We start from the raw sequence: 13,758 nt of genomic DNA on the forward strand, positions 1-13,758 counted from the left end.
CCCTCAATGTTGTCGGCCTGTCAGCATAAAATCCGACCACACATTCACGATGTGTAATATCTGAATGGTACATGGACTGGTTCTTTTTTTTCCTACTGTAATTCAGCACTCAAAGGTGCTTTATGCAACTTTCCTCTTACACCCACTCACACCTGTTCATGCAAGAACTTTTTCTTTCTTTTTTTTCCTGTACAAGTGCTTCCAATATTCACACACATTCATACTCTGATGGATGCATTGGAGAGAAACCTAGGGTTAGTATCTTGCCCAAGGACAAAGTCTTAAGACTCAGCTTTTGATTCACGGTTGTTAATTGTATGTACACTGATCTCATTACTGGAAATATCTGACTAAAAATGTACATTTCCTATGATGCTGTGAGTTTGCATCAGGTACGTTTTGGTTAAATGAAAGCTTTGGGGATTTCTGTGGAGTCCTGTGGTAGACAGAATGGGTGTGTGGGTGTAATTGAATGTGTCTAAGTACCTTTGATAACATCTTAAAGGTGTGTTTGGGTAAAAAGCATACATTTATGGACTTAACTGTCTGAAACCAGATATGACTGGCTAACAGTCACCGGATTTATCATAACATCCCAGGTTTTGAGCTATTAAACATAAGTCACAAGCACAGAAACATTTTCTGTATATTGACTATCTTAAAGCCATTTTTGTGCTAGCTAGCCGATGAAACGGCCTGCTCCAAATTTTCCTTATTTTAAAAATAATTTGACCTCCCTCATCATGTTTTCGTTGAATCTGTTAGTTCACACAAAATAATACTGAGAGGAACAGAAATACCAGACAAAGGGGAGTGAAACTAGCACAAGTGCAGTTGTCTGAGTTTGATTCTAGTGTGATTCATTTGTTTCATTTCAACCTTTAGATCATAACATTGTTAGATCATTTTCCTGTTCCACACCTCCTCTTTCAGAGTTAGGAGGCTTTAGGGTTAGACTATGGCATTTGCAACGACTGGGGAAAGGAGTGCACTATGTCAAAAGATGTCCTCACACAGATATCCCTGCAAGTGTATTAGTGTGTGTGCTGTGCCCTGGTGAAGAATCTCAGCATGCACTTGGACCATTTTAGTACCCCCCCCCCCCAAACCTCCACATACTTTGACGCTCCGCTGTCAAACAGTGGCTCAAAGCTTTGATCAGCTCCTCTTCGCATATGTTTCCTCCGACGCTCACACCCAGAGCCTCCAAGCCCCCATACTCCACCGGGGGTTGATAATTAGCCTGCCTCCTCCTCCAGTAATCCAGGATCATCAGACAGTGAACAACGTGCTCAACGTGCGGTTCCCCCACCTAGGTTATTAGCTGTAACCTAATGGTTGTGAAATATGACATGTTATTTACTTTTACGAGTAGAAACAGGTGCAAGTATCTTTATGGCTCTGCGTAAGTATACCTACACTATAATCATTCCAGTCGAAAATATCTTTATAGAAGTCTTGTGTTATATTTGTTTATAATTTCCGCTGCCCTTTCGGCCAGATCACTCGTTAAAAAAAAGGCATTTTAATGTCAACGAGACTTTTTAGCAGCATAAATAAAGGATATATAAACATCACTTTGCCAAAAATGGATTTCAGCTGATTGTGGCTCAGAATGACTTGTTGTTGGTGTGATGACAGATATGTTTGACAGATTATGCGCCAGCAAGTCATTTATAGCTGTTTAATTGGGGGAAATCTTTTTTTTTTTTTTTTGGCAAATACCGCAAATCACTTTGTGGCACAACACCCGACTCTTACTGCATGCGATTATAGCAGGGATGAGGGGAGTTGCCCCTTTGTGAGGACCTCCGACGGTGCGTCTGGGTGACTGGTCCAGACAGGATCTAACACGCATTTGTTAACACGGTCATTGTGACAGAGGTGAGAGCGAAGACACTTTCGGAGAGGTGCGACTGCTTTACGCGCGCGCGCATGCACGCGCTTTAAACTTCACTTAAACTTTCATCGATTCACTGTATGAATCGATGAAAGTTTAAGTGAAGGACATACTTTTCCTTTTGAATGCACTGGGCTACTTATTCAAGTGTTTGGGTTGCTGTTGTTTTCAGAAACGGTTTGCTTTATCAGTATTTTCAGACACAAACACGTTGACCCAGTTTCTCTCTTCTATTCCAAAGCTGGAGTCACGTCAGACAAAGAAGTTTTCAGTTACGTTATTTTATTTAGAAAAATTCAGACATTTTATTCGCAAGACATTTCTAAACAGCTTTACAACATAAAATGGTCATTCTTAAAGGAACTACTGGTCCGATAAACTAAAGGAACCTCTGAAATGCAATAGAAATATTTATATTAATTGGGGCATCGCCCGACTTCTCAGTTTCTAGAAAGAGCTTTTCTCCTTGTACAAATCCTATTTACACTGAAGTATAGACCAAACAAGAGGGAGAGTCCTGCACTGTTGCCTTTTCTGTGCTTTGTTGGGTGTTGAGAGGGATTGCTTTTTGTTTCTCCAGGTGTAAAGACAAGTCACAAGAGGACTCAAAGCCAGGGTGTTACTACTGAAAAGAACAGGAGGGCTATTTTTCTGAGCCTCCAGCTGAAAGCGTAGCAGAGTGTAGCAGATCCCTCTGATGGCATAAAGGAGAATCCACTTTTAATTTGAAATATATATAAATGTCCAAAGTACTCCAGGAATGACTTCTGATGAAATGTTCTCTTACATTTTCTGATTCCAAACATTTCCCAGAATTGGGGGAAATCTCTGTAAACTTGTATTCAGTAGTGACTGTGAAGAAAATCCATCTGCACGCCGGTATTCAGAATCACTGCAGAGTGATCAGCTGAGGCTTTTGTTGGTGCCTAAATTGGTCTCAAGAGAACAGACTTTAATTATTGGACATCAGTGCCATGAGTTCAGGAGGCCTAAGAAAAAAAATCCATGCATGTAGTCAGCCTTCTTAACCGGTCTTATAGGAGGCCAAAACTGGTACAGCCACAAAATCCTCTTGTATTGTAGGGTGGAATTTTCTCTTTCAGTGGGACGTGCTGTGTCACACCATAAAAATGAAAGCCCATAATCCCCCTTTCAACACATCCCAACTGTATTCCCTCCAAACTCCCACCACTACTCTACCAAGGTCTCCACATAGACCAGGGGTAGGTCATGGTGGGCATACTGGGAGGCTCCCTGTTCTCCATGCCCTCTGTAGAGCTCTGGTTGTGATCACTGTCAGTCTCATCCAGGTCAGAGCACAAGTCTTCACTGGCCATGGAGGAAGGGGTTGGGGAGAGGGCAGAAGATGACCCGCAGGAGAAACTCCGTTCACCAGGAGAAGCGAGAGAAGCGCAGAGCGCCTCGCTGCCTCCATGCCAAGTGCTGCTGCTGCTGTTGCCCTCAGAAGTGTCCGTGATTAGATCCGTCAGCATGTCCTGCAGGTGGTCCTCATTCAGGGGCATGCACTCCAGGAGATGGTTGAGGAGCTCAGCCGCCACCGTCGCATCTATCCCAGGACAGCTGGACACAAACATGTGGACCTCGTGCATGCACTGGATGTAACCAGCTGCAAACCGCTCATTGGCTTCTCGGTTTAGTGTCTCTGCCTCTGTGAGAGGAGAGACACAACTGCTCAGCATCCAAAGCATTGATAATACAAGACTGAAGAACTCCTACTTTATTGACTGCAGACACGTGACAGCTAAATGTTTCTCCTTCACTACACTACAATTACTTAACAGCTAAAAATGTTACTTTTCAGCCTTTTATGTGATAAAATATCACTTCCTCTTATAAGATAATTGCAAATTGCTCTAGCTCTACATATAAGCATGTTGATACAAACCTCCGATGGTGACCATTCTGCGGAAAAAGTGTTTTTTCTTGTAAAATACTGTATAAGATATTTAGATGAGAGTTAATGGTATAAAACACACGGAAATTGTAATTTAAAAGACCCCACTGAGCTCTTGTTTGCTCATCACTGTTTATATTTTTAAATCAAGCATTTCCTGACTCTTCACATGCTCTTTTATTAGAGCAGGGTGAAAATGTACGCCTGTCTTGCCATAATAATGAGAGTAATTCTCGATAATGCAATACTCAAGCGTTTTATTATTTGGCACTCTGAGCGCTCAACAAAACAGTTACACGGGCTGGATAAATTTGGGCACACCTTGTTTCCGGTTCTTCAGTATGTCCTCCACCTTTTTCACGGTCAGCTCCAGCACCTCTGCGTTCTCCATCTTGGAATGAAACTGAGGAAAGAAACCAGATGAGCACCACCAAGACCACAGTTTACGCCTTCATTGTTGGTGCAGAGCAAAAGTGAAACTCCAGTGCAGGAGCTGTGTGCGCTCCGTACTCACGTCTGTGTCTGCCAGCAAAGTCCGCAGCTCCTGCAAACTCTCGTTGATGCGAGCTCGCCTCTTCTTCTCCACCAGAGGTTTCCTAGTCTGCGGGAGCACAGAAAGAAAACACTTCAGTGACATGAGGAAAGAAGCACCATTCAAAGTCATAAGCGTCCACCTGTCCGCGGTTGGTGCGCAAAGGCAACCCAGCGTCATTCTTCTCTCACTAAAGCATGTAACTAACTTTGAATCATTGAGGGGTTCCTCTCAAACTAACCATCCCTGCCTCATAACTGTGCACACGCAGCGTTAAAGCGGCGTGACAAGTGCGTCACTGCCAAGTGTCTCTGGACAGTGACTCCACCGGTCCCACACCTTTCTATCCGCTTTCTGTATCCCGCAGTAGGACTCATCTTCATCTTTCACATCAAGTCCGAGGCCGTTTGGCCGAGCCGAGGGGGCCATGTTGGTTGGATCGCCGTTACTGTGGCTTCTCCCACCGCTGCTCGTACCTCCTGAGTGGTCCTCGAGGGGCAGCTGGCAAACGGAACCGGTTAGAGGCAGAAAAAAAATCGACAAACTCGTAGGCGAGGCGAGGCGCCCTCTGTTTATTGTGTAATCCTAGTCAGACGTGCTGCTGGCGCTGAGTGGCTGTTGTTAGTATTTATAGGGGCTTATTAACATGTGAATAGGGGCTGTGCTGCTCTCGCTGGGGAACAACAGAGCGCACACGGTCGGAGCCAATGAGCGCTCTCCCCCTTTGTCTGCGGTCAGCCCAGGTCTGCGCCCCGAGGAGCTGGACTGGCTTTAATCAGACAATTTTTTGGGTTAGGGGAACGAACGCTCGTTTTTTGTCCCCCTTTCAGTTAGTTTCAGTGAACTGCTCGCATTTATAATTCATCTGCACAAAACGAATCAGCACAGAGACACAGAGTACAGTGTTAGAATAGTGCTGTTTGTTTTTATTTTCGTTTTTGTTTGACTGTTCATATGTTAGAAGAAGCCTCAAATATAAGTTTAACTCAAGACAAAAATGAAATTCTTCAGGCTGTCAAATATAAACCAGTCAGTTACTTATTCAAACCAGCCCAACCAAAATGATTGCAGCACGACGCTGCACCTACACCACATCGAGGCATTTAAACCCTGCCCCCGTCTCTTTTCTGCCCGACCTCTTTTCCTCTTTGCTGGCTTTTGTGTCCGAGCCTCAGTAGATTTACCCGTCTGTTTGGCGGATGTAACGCGATGCCTTCAGTTGGCAGCTGCTGCTGCTGGCGGCCCCTCGGCCAAAACTAAATCAGTTCGGGGAATTAAGGGCCCTTCTCCAAAGAAAGCGACAGGTGTTGGCCTGCGCCTCGTTTGTTCTCCCCGTTGTTGTTGTGACTTCTGATTTGTGCGCAACTGCATTCTCACATTGGCTGCTGTGCAACGTGGACGACTTTTTTTTCTCTTTTTTATGTGTGTTCAAACACACTGCAATATACACATTTGCACAACTGTGAATAAGTCAAAAGCTGTTCTCATAATACCAATTTTGATGATTTAATTCGCCTGGAATTCGTTGGGGCGCTTTGCTGGTGAGCGTGCATATGGCGCATTGAGAGAAACCTCTGGCCTGGTTATTACATGTTTTGTTTACGTCATTTTTATTCAGATCACCCTCACAGCAGAGCAGAGTGGCTGGGTCAGCGTGCATCTGTGAAAGCTTCCAGGTAAATGCAGGGCTGCGTGCTAAGTTCGTGTTTTACGCGCTGTTTCCATAATTGCGCAGCAGCATTTCCGCTAAGACGCGCCACTGAAGCCCCGTGCCCCGAATGAATGAAGCCCTTCAGACCTTTGAAGTGAAGGTTTTTTTTTTGGCACCTCGCCACCCCCAGATCTCTTGTTCCAGAGAGCTTTAATGGTGTGGACTGTGGAGAGAGCAGCTGTCTCGGCTCGCTTTTGTTGGCGAGCTCCGCCGAGGGACCAGGCGTCCCCCTTTCTGTCTCCCTCTCTCCCTCTCTCTTCAGACCAGCCGCCTGGCTCCATGTGGCGGCCAATCACAGGGACTATAATAGCTGGGGAATGGGACACTCGCACGTTTGCACTTCTCAGAAGCTTATAATGAATTGCATCTTTATTAAAACGTGAATGTATGAGCCATCTCTGACACGTTTGTTTTGCTTCCAGATGGCTATGTATCCCCCCCCCCCACACACACACGCACACAACTCGTTTAGATCCTCACTGTATTTATCTGCTTCCCTTATTGTAATGTAACGAACTCGGAACGAAGCTAATCAAGCTTGGCGACATAGCGTGAAGCATAAATAAGCTTATCCTCTCATCTCACATACACACTATACAATGCTGGCATCATTTATAATTACAAATCGTGCTAGCCAGGCAAACCTGCACACAAGTGATAAGTGTTGGTGGGTACTTATCTATATGTCATATCCTCCCAAATCATCAAATCATAAAGAAACAATCGTTATGACTGAGTTGTTTTCCACAAACATACAGAGTTCAGGTGTATCTGGATAAAGTCAAATGGAACAAATATGTCGAGCAGCTTCCTCCATCTCAGAATAATCCACAGACCTTCTGCAAAGAGGTTTCATTGGAAGCAGTTCTAATAAAGAAACATTAAAAATGACTCTCTTTTCACACTTCTTTTATTGCCATGACCTATTAGAAATGTCTTATATGAGGGGGTGGGGGGGATACCACAGCAGAATTTGAGTTGCATACTGGAATCTGCTTTGCACAATTAGAGGTGAGACAGGAAACGGTTGTGTTATGATTTGGGTGCACTGACTGTAGTTATAGTCAGTGCAAATATATATATTAGGGTTGAGCAAAAGAACCTCAATTCTAATATATATTACTCACAAAGTTGTTTTAGCTCATGTTAGCTCATGTTGTCTATTGGCATGCTGTATAAAATGTAAATAAAAACAGCATGCAATGATTTGCGAATCTCATAAACTCACATTTGATTCACAAAAGAATCTAAAAATCATATCCAATATTTAAACTGAGAAAGTACAATTTTAAGAGAAAAAAATAAAAGCTTGTTTTCAATTTGATACAACATTATGTCGAAATGTTGGGACGGAATCATGTTTACTACTGTGTAGCATCCCTCTGCTTTTAACAACAGTCTGTAAGCATCTGGGAACTGCAGAAAGGCAGCTGTGGGACTTTTGGGAGAGGAATATCTCATTCTTGTCCAATTCTAACTGCAGTCCAGGGTCTTATTTGTCATCATTTTTTCCCTTTTATCATGCTTCAAATGTCTGCTCATCCCCTGGACTTGCTGTTGTAATAAGTACAGTTGCGGTTTAGCGTTCTCTTGCTGAAAAATGAAAAGCCTATCAGGAAAAAGAGGGTATCTGGATGAGAGCATGTGTTGCTCTAAAATCTGTATATAACTTGAGATGTGCAAGTTTGTCATCCACCTAATGCACTTCCATACCATCAGAGATTTTGAACTGAAAACTGATAACAAGCTGGATGGTCCGTCTCCGCTTTAGTCCAGATGACACAAGAATTTGAGATTTTTATTTGTTTGATCACAGAACAGTTTTCTACTTTACCTCGGTGGATTTTAGATAAACCTTGGCTCAGAGAAGATGGCAGAGTTTTCTGATCATGATCAGGAATGGCTTCTCTTTTGCACCATAGAGCTTTAACCTGAATTTGTGGATGGCACTGTGAATTTTACTCATAGATAGTAATTCCTGGAAGTTTTCTAAGGCCCTTGCACTTATTTCCATGATTTAATGCTATGCTTTATGAGGGCCTGAAGATCCAGTATTGATTTTGGGCCTTGTCTAATGCGCACATTTCTACACATTCTCTTCATGACATGATGTAGATGTAGATCATTACATATTTGAAATGATTGCAATTTTATATTCAAGAACTCTGAAAATGTTCTCCGATATGCAGAGGCAGTTTTTACAGATTGGTGAAACTCTGCCTCTCAAAGATGCTCTTTTTCTACCCAGTCATGTTACTGGCCCGCTAACCTAATGATTTCACATGTTTTTCCAGCTCTTTGGTGTTAGTGCCACTTACTTTTCTTTTTTACTTTACCCTTTTTTTTAAAGATGACTGTCATAAAGTTCAAAACAAGTTAATATTTGTCGATAAAATTTCTCTGTTTAAGCATTTGATATATTTTCTAAGCTCTATTGTGAATAAGATTAGGGGGCAGATCACTGCATTCTATTTTTATTTACATTTTATGCAGCATGCCAGATTTTATGATATCCAGTTTGTAGATTTGTTGGTCCCAGGGTGTTCATGTTAGACATATTAGCTTACTGGGACAGTGGAAATGAAATTTTGACATCTGTTCTCACCCCTTTATGAAAAGTCCAAATATTAGCTGCTTCTCTGTTCTGCTTAATCAGCTAAACTACAACTGAGCATAAGGATATGAGTCTATGTAGTACTTAAGTGTTTTCTTTCTGACTTTGACACGTTTCCATTAGGCAGTTGAGTTTAGCACTTATTTGACTTGTTTCATGTCCATTACATGACAATAGTCCATCCATGAATCCATTTTCCTAGTTTATCGCATCCAGGGCCACAAGAAGGCTGGAACCTGTCACAGTCGAATGCTGTATAATCCCTAAAAATCTTAATCCATACTACTGTAACATCATATTACAATAAACACTTGTAGGCCTCTTAGACCTTAAAGTACTCCTGTCAAGATCCAACAGAAAAGAGCACCTGCAAAGATCATACAATCTGAGTGAGTGCAAAATAAGTTTTATTATTAATAATGTTTAGGTTAATAGTACAGCAAAGGAGGAATCTATGCAAAGGCCAAGCAGGTGGTCTAAGAAGCAAAGTCATGCCTTATAATAACAATAAATAAAGCTGTTAATACAATAAATACACGAAAGATTAATAAGAGCCTTCTATAATGCAGGCTACAAGCGGTCAACTTCTGAAGGGAAGTACTGAGAAAAGGTCTGTATAGAATCATTATAGCACACCTACAATAATAATCACTGGAACAAAAACCGCCCCACATGTTTGTCTTCTGAGCAGCATATCTATAAGATACATAACAAAGGATGGTCTAACGGAATGGACAACCAAGATCATCAATCCAGCAGTTCACCAGGGCCTCCACATCTCAAGTGTCCCCAGGTGGGAACTGTGGAGTGCTGGCCTTTCCTGAGGTCCAGCCTCTCTCTGGAACTGCTCTACTCTGAGGGGGGACCCTGGGACGGCTTGGGTGGCTGGAAGAGCAGCATCGAGTCTGGGTGTGGGCAGGGTGAGGGGGTGCTCATCGGTGGACCTAGGCAGAGACTTGAGGAGGTGGTTGAGAAGACGGGAGCCCAGAGTTTTGTCCATCCAATCACAAGTCAGGAGCATGTTGTGAACCTCGTGCATGCACTGGATGTAGCCCGTGCTGTATCTCTGCTGGGCCTCAAGGCCTAACGTGGGGTCTGAATGAAGAGAGAAAAAGATACATGTGTCACAGCGAACCCTGGTGGTAACAGGAAACAGCACAACCAGTATAACCGGTTGGCTGCAATGACATTTCCATCCATGGCTCAGCACCTCAGACAGCCATCATTTTCTAATTTTTCCACTTTCGCCCATCCAGCAGCTCCACATACCACGCTGCTCTAACCACCACCCAGTGAAAACATTGTCAGACCTCCAACATATGCCATGATATGTGCTGATGCTGCCCCCTGCTGCCTAATGCCAAATAGGTCAGTGGATTTTTCATTCTCACGCGTTATCGGTTTATTACGCCTAACCAAATTAAAAAAAAAAAACCGAGATATAAATCTCTTTTATTACGATGAATAACAGCAGTAACAAAGCTCGTAATATCGTAATCAATCAAGTGCCCGGCTCCTTACCGTTAACTTTGTTGTTCTGGATGTTCTGCAGATGTTTCACCGTCATCTCCAAAATATCCGCTTTCTCCAGTTTGGATTGCTGTCGAGAGAAGAGAAACCTCAGTTATTATTGAGCCCTCGCTGTTTGCTCAGAGGAGACACGTGAGGACAATACTCACGTCCAGCCTGAACGCTCCGATCACGGTTTCTTTGAGCTGATCCAAACAGTTGTTTATCCTCTCCCGCCGCTTTCTCTCAATGAGCGGCTTTCTGAGCTGTAAAAAAGTAACCAAATCAGGTAAGAGCAGCAAAAACAAGATGGAGAGGCACCATGCTGGATTCATTTAAAAAATTGGTCAAAAAGAAACCCGTCTTCAGTATGTCCAGTACCTTTCTTTCCTCCTTTGCGCTAGGATGTTTCCCCAGGTTGTGCGCCATGGATGAAGCAGTCATGTTTTAACCTGTGGTGTGTGATGGTGTGTGTGTATGTGTATATGTGTGTGTTTGTGTGCGCGCTTTTTTGTCCCTTCTCCTCTGAATCTCAGTTCGTCTCTAGGGTCCTCGGCGCGGCGCGACCCTCTTATTTATAGGGCGCAATTAGCATGTGAATGCGCCAACTCTTTGGCTGCGGGATTTTCCCACACACGGGGTCCCATCAGTCAAGACTGACAGGTCACTGGCTCCATTGAATAACTGAGAGACCCGGCCTAGAAAAAAAAAAAAAAAAAAGCTCACAAGCGACAGATGTCCAGCCTGAAACCATTGCGCTACACCCCCCTTCCCCCCTCTTCACCCGACAACAACACCAAAAAACTGCAGTTTCCTCTTCTCCCAGGCATGAACAAGAGTGTGCAATTACCGTGCTTTACTCCCGGGACCCCCACGTCTATTCTATTCAAGGGCAACATTACACCTGCAAAAAAAGACCAAACCTATTTCCTCAGAGCTCACGGGACGACACAAAAAGGCTGACAAATCACCTGAGAATATATTTCTGTCACCTGTTATAATTCATAATCATATCCTTTAAAACCCCTGAATTACTTTAACAGAAGCTGGTTGCACTGGGAGAGGTTGTACCTTCGTGGAAGCGCAGAAGAGGGGGGGAAACACGCTGTGTATTTAGCCTGCTTTGATCACATTCGGTGTTTTTAAAATGTGAGACATCTGCTGTTAACTGTTTACGAGCAGATGTCAGATTGACCAGATACCCCCTCCCCCTTCAACCCTCTCTCGCTCCCTCCCCGTCCTCCTACCTTTTGGGTCCCCTAAAGTGGGAGCCCTTGTTTCAGAGCCACGCGACTGCCAGGCGAATGCCGGGTCGTGGGAATCGAGGTCGGACAAAGAGCGCTATTCACCCAAACTTAATCAGCATGAAGTGAGTAATAACCTTCACACAGGGCCCGACCAGAGGAGGACGAGGAGGAGGCTCGGCCTTTGGCAAGTGACCAGTAGATAGCCGGTGACGAGGCCAGGTGTAACACATAGCAACCAATCCAAATACATCAATCCCTCAGAGAAGCGTTAAGTAGGCGTCTGTATTTTTAAAGGGAGTGGGTTTTTGAAGCCACTGTGGGGCTGTTGTCGCACTACTATAACAAAAGTGTTTGTAATAGAGTTTTGATTTTACTGATCCATCTTTTTCCAGTGTTCAGTGGCAGACAGTGGCAAAAACAAAGGCAAAATAGGCCCCGAAACAGCTCATGAGCTACAGAGAGAGACAAGTCAGAGTATCTTAGAAACTGCTGATCTACTGGGATTTCCTCGTACATCCATCTCTACAGTTTGCAGAGAAAAAGGGAAAAAAGTTTTCTGAAAAAAGAAAACTTTCAGTGAGTTGCAGTTCTCTCTGAGAAAATTATTTTTTGATGCCAGAGGTCAGAGGAAAATGGCCAGATAGCTTTGAGTAGTACCAAGGCAACAATAACTGCAATAACCAGTTGTTTAAAAAATTATGTGAAAGTGAATCTCTGAATCTCTGAGATCTCAATCCACTAGTGCACCTCTGGGTTGTGGTGGAATGGAAACTCTGCAGATTTAAAGCAGTTCTGAAATCTGACCCTGCACCAGCATGGTCAGCGAGTGTAATGTCAGTACTACTGAATTCTGAATTCTAATGGAATCAATAACACAGAGGATCTGAATTGTTACAGTATAACAGACTGCACAAATACACCAGGTATGTTACCTCTATGCAAGGGCTTGACATGCAGGACTGCCAATCCCATCAGTGTTTGCTTTGGGGAGTGGGTATCTCAAACCATCTGAGTGATGTAGTTGCTTTGAATTTTACGTTGCAATTGACTTTACTCAGTTAACTGTTTACGGGTTAAGATCAAATCTGATGATTATGATGAACATTTGATGAAATGATGAAACAAGGTTTCATTTTTCGTTAGAAGTTTGCCAGCAAAAGCAGATAATGCTTTATGAGGGGGCCATATTTGCTGCAATTACTTTTTGATAGTCAGCCATATCCCACCACTATCCTCCACCTGAGGCTTCTCTTGTTTAGAAACCAGCCTTCTCCTTCTGTCTTATCCCCCAACATGTAACTTTCAGCTCTAGGTGAACCCTTACTACACCTTTAGATGAAAAACAGAGTTTGGAGCTAACAGCTGCTAAACTCCACTTCATGCAGCTAAACAGACAGCTATAAAATTAAAGCCTCTTCCTGCTTCTGTTAGCTCTCACCAGAGGCTTTGGTTATTAAAGTGAATCACAGCTGTCTGTTTCCCAAGCCACTGCCTGCACATTCTTAACTTAATATCTAAGGAGTTAATGGTTTTGTGTATTGTACATTAACAAAACATTTTTCCTATACAAGAGGCTTTAAAATACTCTGGCTGTTGGCAATACTATGCATCATCACTTAGAAAACAACTTAAAGTACAACTAATTAATTTAGAAATTTGGAAGGATGCAATGCATCCAATATTTGCTTTGTTTAGAGTTAAGGAAGCGTTTGTGCTAATAGAGAGAGCATACCACACAACTTAAAAAAAACCATTTCAAACAAAGTTCAGTTTTATTTCAAGCAAAATGTAGACTTATTTCAAATGTGTTAATGTAGATCATTTCATTTGTCAAAACTGGATGAAATAATAATGCTTTGAGTTCAAATCATAACCTGTAAGTACAATATTTCCTTCAGGTGACATTTGATACAGTGTACTCCAGATTTAGGCTAACTGCATCCTAAAATGCCTTGGTTTCTAACCTTAAATGGGGTGCTAAGGTTTTGTTCCACATATGCTCTCTGTACACTGAAATAGTTATAAAAGGAAGACAAATATTTCAAATTTCCTGATTTTAAGTCAATAATCCTAAAGTTTGTAATAAAGTAAAATATCTTGAACGTTTTATTACTGATCAGAGGACATGAAGATATTTATAAGCAAGAAGACACATTTCTATTGAAGTTTAGTGCATGTACAGATTGTGACCGATGTTAGTATTCATATTGCACACTGGACGGTTGCAGGGAAACTGTAGAAGTGGGATCATGTGGTTCAGTGCAAGTGAAATGTTGTTGTTGCTAAAGGAAGTGCTTTTGAGCTTTTAAGACACCTCATACGTACATTTA

General features: G+C 42.8%; 2 protein-coding genes across 2 annotated transcripts; both read right to left on the minus strand.

The window, feature by feature from the left end:
- Window positions 1–2,165: 2,165 nt before the first annotated feature.
- her13 (hairy-related 13) lies at window positions 2,166–5,080 on the minus strand. Its single transcript, XM_005738371.1, has 4 exons — window positions 4,687–5,080; window positions 4,330–4,416; window positions 4,137–4,218; window positions 2,166–3,569 (listed from the first exon to the last, which is right to left on the minus strand). The coding sequence occupies exons 1-4, from the start codon at window positions 4,774–4,776 to the stop codon at window positions 3,097–3,099; spliced, it is 732 nt and encodes a 243-aa protein (XP_005738428.1). The 5' UTR covers window positions 4,777–5,080; the 3' UTR covers window positions 2,166–3,096.
- Window positions 5,081–9,071: 3,991 nt separating this feature from the next.
- her8.2 (hairy-related 8.2) lies at window positions 9,072–10,717 on the minus strand. Its single transcript, XM_005738372.1, has 4 exons — window positions 10,563–10,717; window positions 10,352–10,447; window positions 10,194–10,272; window positions 9,072–9,767 (listed from the first exon to the last, which is right to left on the minus strand). Exons 1-4 carry the CDS (start codon window positions 10,623–10,625, stop codon window positions 9,433–9,435), a joined length of 573 nt encoding a protein of 190 aa, XP_005738429.1. The 5' UTR covers window positions 10,626–10,717; the 3' UTR covers window positions 9,072–9,432.
- Window positions 10,718–13,758: the final 3,041 nt, after the last annotated feature.

The sequence above is a fragment of the Pundamilia nyererei genome, unplaced genomic scaffold (assembly GCF_000239375.1).
Source record: "Pundamilia nyererei isolate P.nyererei 1_Seehausen unplaced genomic scaffold, PunNye1.0 scaffold00083, whole genome shotgun sequence".
Classification (NCBI taxonomy): Eukaryota; Metazoa; Chordata; class Actinopteri; order Cichliformes; family Cichlidae; genus Pundamilia; species Pundamilia nyererei.